This window comes from Eschrichtius robustus, chromosome 10, assembly GCF_028021215.1.
Source record: "Eschrichtius robustus isolate mEscRob2 chromosome 10, mEscRob2.pri, whole genome shotgun sequence".
NCBI classification, from domain to species: domain Eukaryota; kingdom Metazoa; phylum Chordata; class Mammalia; order Artiodactyla; family Eschrichtiidae; genus Eschrichtius; species Eschrichtius robustus.
Window position 1 is genome coordinate 104,797,731 of NC_090833.1, and position 4,473 is coordinate 104,802,203.

General features: G+C 59.8%; 1 protein-coding gene across 1 annotated transcript; it reads right to left on the reverse strand.

The window, feature by feature from the left end:
- Nucleotides 1-344: 344 nt before the first annotated feature.
- NKX2-6 (NK2 homeobox 6) lies at nucleotides 345-4,012 on the reverse strand. Its single transcript, XM_068551840.1, has 2 exons — nucleotides 3,739-4,012; nucleotides 345-973 (listed from the first exon to the last, which is right to left on the reverse strand). The coding sequence occupies exons 1-2, from the start codon at nucleotides 4,010-4,012 to the stop codon at nucleotides 345-347; spliced, it is 903 nt and encodes a 300-aa protein (XP_068407941.1).
- Nucleotides 4,013-4,473: the final 461 nt, after the last annotated feature.

Consider the following 4,473-nt stretch of genomic DNA (forward strand, 5'->3'; position numbering starts at 1 on the left):
TCGGCCCCTGTATTTGAGGCCTGAAAAGTCACCTGCCTCAGAACTACTACTCTGACGCCCGAAACTGCCAGCCACCCTTGGCTTTCCTCCCTCCCAGTGCTGCTTCGTGGGCGGCTGGCGGAGGCCCCGCGTTGCGTCTCTTGGGAGAAGAACGCCCCCAGGGCCTTCAGCTGGATGGCTAGTCGAAGGCAATTCCTAGTCCCAGGGATCGCTCGGGAGAGAAGTGCCATCGGGTCGCCTGTTTCCTCCACGGCGGCGCTCCCTCATCCCGGCCGCGATCGGTTAGCGGAGAGGCGGGACCGAGCATCTATCTGTTCAGGGTGGCGCATCCGAGCCAAGACGCCTCACCAGGCCCTGACCCCCTGAAGCGTGGCGGGCAGATGGCCCTGCGGGTTGGCGCTCGGTTCTCCCCCGCTGAAGCCAGAGCTGGCCTGGGGTGCGGGGGGCGCGGGGGGCGCGGGGGGCGCGCCGGCGTAGCCGCCGCCGTAGGGAACGCTGTAGGCAGCGCCCGCGTAGCCGCCGAAACAGGAATAGGGCGCCGCGGCCGCGCCATAGGGGTCGGAGAAGGCGGGCGTGCGGGGGCCCAGGCAGGGCTTGCCATCCCGCACCAGCACGGGCACCGCCACCCGGCGCGGCGCTAGCGGGTGGCCCGCCAGTTCCAGGGACTTGTCCTGGCGCTGTCTCTTGCACTTATAGCGCCGGTTCTGGAACCAGATCTTGACCTGTGTCGACGTGAGCTGCAACGCGCTGGCCAGGTGCTCGCGTTCCGGCGCCGACAGGTACCGCTGCTGCTTGAAGCGCCGCTCCAGAGCCAGCACCTGCGCCTGCGAGAAGAGCACGCGCGGCTTCCGCCGGGGCCGCCCTTTGGGATGCTCCGAGCCATCCCCGCGCGCGCCGCCGCCGCTGTCACCCACGTCGCGCTCCTGCACCCGGATCCCTTCGCAGGGGGGCGAGGCTGCGCTGAGGCCGGACTCTAAAAGCACAGGAAGGAACACCGTCAGCGCCAGCCTAAGGCTCACCCGAGAGATTCTTACACTGTTTTCAAGGGACGCCCCTCCCCTCCTAGTAGCCTTCACTTGGGGTCCCCTTCTCTCCCTTCTGCTGACTCCTCACCCCGTCCCAGAGCTTGTTCCTTTCCCCCAAGCTCTGTCGCTTTTGCAGCTGCTGGAACATAATACAAATTGTGACACTCAGTGGTATCCAGTGTACAGTCGTTTCCCCAAAGGTAGACTCTTGATCCAGAGTCTAAGCTTCATTTTCTTCTTAGAATGTCTGTATCTGGGCTGTTCTCTGTGATTGCAATTCTAAAGTGTGGGCGAGTTTGGGGAAACTTTTGCTGCGAGCCTATTAGATAGAGACTGACTTCAGATTGCTCTTGGTGGGGAAAGAGAGAGACAGAGGCAGAGAGGGAGAGAACCAAAATTCGGTGACGTGCTTGCCCGGAGGCTCCCGTCTGCCGGGCTATCCGTTGTGGCCCGGCATGCATCGCAGGGTACTTGGTTTCTAGCCCAGGTGCCAGGGTCTCCAGTGCCTCCCACCTTCACCCCATCTTTGCTCACATCCTTGTCTCTTTGGTCATCAGATGCTCCACTGGCACCAGGAACCCTTCCCATCTTTCTTGGACGCGATGCTCTGTAATCCAAATTAACAACATAAAATAAAACAAAAAATATTTTCTGGCTGCTGATTCTTGGCTCGGAAACTGAGGTTCTCTTTGCGGGGTATGTAAAGTTGAGATCCACATTTGGCTTTTTAAGAAGCGTCCTCTTTCTCCTTTGGGGTCTCCCGGGAGAGCGGGTGGCGTTGGCTTCTCCCTGACTTCCTCTTCGGATCGCGGGCAGCGCCCTCGAAGATAACCCCTGGGCGACTGTGCCCGGGGCCCTCCAAGACGCAGACTTTCCTTCCCTTCTTCCCACATCTCCTGATTTGGCAAAGCTCTGTTTTTTATCCAAGGGTAGGTAGGAAGGAAATGCTGAGTCTTCATGGAAATTCACGCCAGGAGAAAACCGGGAACGTGAAAGGATGCATGCTTTTGGCGAGGCGGAGCAGGGGGCGCCTAATTAGAGCCGGTACTGCTTGGAATACGACTCCAAATCCACAACCGCGCTGACGCAGTCTCCTGGGGGCAAGGGGCTATTTGGTATTTCAGATTGAGGAAATAAAACCTTCCTTCAGAGAAGCCTGTGCTCAGACAAATTTAGGACATCTCTCCAGGCAAAGAGGAAAGATATTGACGAGGGTTTGTTTTCTTAGCAAATCAGAAAGTAACAGCTGGCCTTCAGTGACTCTGTGGAACAAGCAGGACCCCATTTGGGAGTCGCTGACCACGCAGGCCGAGGGGCTGCAGGCCACTCCGTGCTTTCCCGGTCACAGTTCGGAGCCCCTCTCACCCTGCGTCCCTGAAAGCAAGTTGAGGACGGAGGAGGCGCACAGAATCCCCGAGGGAAGATCCCTTCCACGCGAGATCGGTGGCTGCCGTGGCCCCTGGGCCTAGTTCCTGGAGCCGGGCGCCGGCCCCTTCTCGGCGTCAACCGCAGCCGCAGAACAGCGAGCTGCCCCGGGCGCGCCAGCGGAGGAGGAAAGCCCTGCTGCGGCTGTCTTCAGCTGCCAGGTGACAGCAATGGTCAGAGGAGCGTGACCCCTTTTCCGGCAAAGCCGAAGTGAACGGCAAGCTGGCTGAGCAGCGTTGGGAGAGTTTAAGGTTTAGAGTCCGCTGCAGAAAATTCACAGGTTTCTTTGGGAACACAGCAAAGTGTACTGTTCTCCAGGCTCCTGGAGTAGGTGAATAACCAGCCTGCAAGTCGACGAATAACTCTGAACCAGCATCTTAATTTTCTTCATGTGGTTAGTTTGAGGCTCGAATGGAGTGTCCGTGGCACAGCCTGGCCGAGGAAGCCTGACCTGCGAGGCGCCTCTCGGGAGCCCCCAGACCGGCGTGGAGGCTGCGGACCAAGACGCAGAGGTTTGGCAAGAGGAAGAGTAGCCTTTTCATCCCCCGGAATGTCGAGCCTCTCCCGCCAAAACTTCCCGGGTGGCAAGAGCCAACCCATCACAACCCCCCCCGTCCACCTCTTCCCTTCCTGCCGCTGGACGCAGATGCCTTGGCCTCTCCGCCAGCGCACAAGGTTGCGCCTTCGGAGACCAGGAGCTGAGACTCTGCTGGAGTCGTTGTAAAACGCGAGCTGCCCTTACCGTGCTCCAGGCAGAGGAACGACTGGACTGGCCAGGCCACTCGGCAAGCCCCAAGAAAAGGCTGGGCTGGGATTGACCCCAGAGCCTACGGAGTTTCCACTCCCAAAGCGCCCGGCTGCTTTGATGGCTACACTTTCGGCAGACGGTTTAGGGTATAGAGGATGGGAGATGGCTGGGAAAGCTGGCGGTGATGGAGCACAGCTAAGATACTGTAGAGGGCTTTGCTGTAAGAAAGAGAAGCTGGAGTTTCTGGGAACTGTGGCTGTGGGTCGGGGGCGGGGATGTGTCTGTGGGAATCAGAGGACTGGCTGTGGAAATAGTGAACCCCCAAGATTCAGGACCTCATTTTCGTTAGGATGTCTGGAGGAGATGGTAGAGGGGGCTGAGAGTCCTGTCTTTCGGACTCGTCATGTGAAGGAAAATGGGGCTAGCCCTCGGAGCCGGGAAGACCAGGAGATGCGTGTCCCCCCCGCCACGAGACGATTGGTAATGATCCACCCCACCCCTTGGTTTCCCTGTAGGAGCCAAGACCGAGCGCGTACTCACGTGGCTCGCCCACCGGTTCAGCGTCCATCTCTGTGACTGTCTCACAGAGACCTTTAAGAGACTCTGACCCTTCCTGCCTTCTGTCGCCGTCGCCGCTACCGGCGCTGGGAACCTCCGACCCTAGCTGTTCTGGGACCGGTAGCAGGTACTGAGGGCTTTCCGGGCTCCTCCGTGCACCCCGGAGTTGCAAGGCCTCCGGGCCGATCTGCTCACGCTCCAGCCTCAGGATGTCATTAACCGAAAAGGGAGTGGAGGTGACAGGGTTCAGTAACATCCTGAAGGAGGAGGGGGCGGGGCTGGGGAGTCCCCGGTCCCCACAGTGCGCAGCGCGCTGAGCTTTCCGTTTTGTCGCTGCAGACTCCGCAGACCCAAGGTCTACGATAGACACCCAGCGCCCCGGACTGCGCCTTCCTCTGGGCCATCCCTCCCAGCCGATTGACCGGGGCCGGGTGACGAAACCGCGGACCCCCATTGGTTCCCGCAGAACCCACGTGTTAACTCAGCATCTCCCCCCGCCCCAGTCCTTTCTTCTCTCGCCCTTCTAATTCCTCTCCAACCCCAAGCCACCTTCCGAAAGGTTTGGGTTCTCGAAAGCAAGGAAAACGGGAGCGTGCGCACGGCTCGTATCTCGGTGAATACAGTACAAACGGGAGCTTCCGAGGTCAACCCTGGGTCCCTCGGGACTCTGCTAGAGGGTGTGCGGGGATGGGGGTGGAACCCTTGCTCTGCAACCCT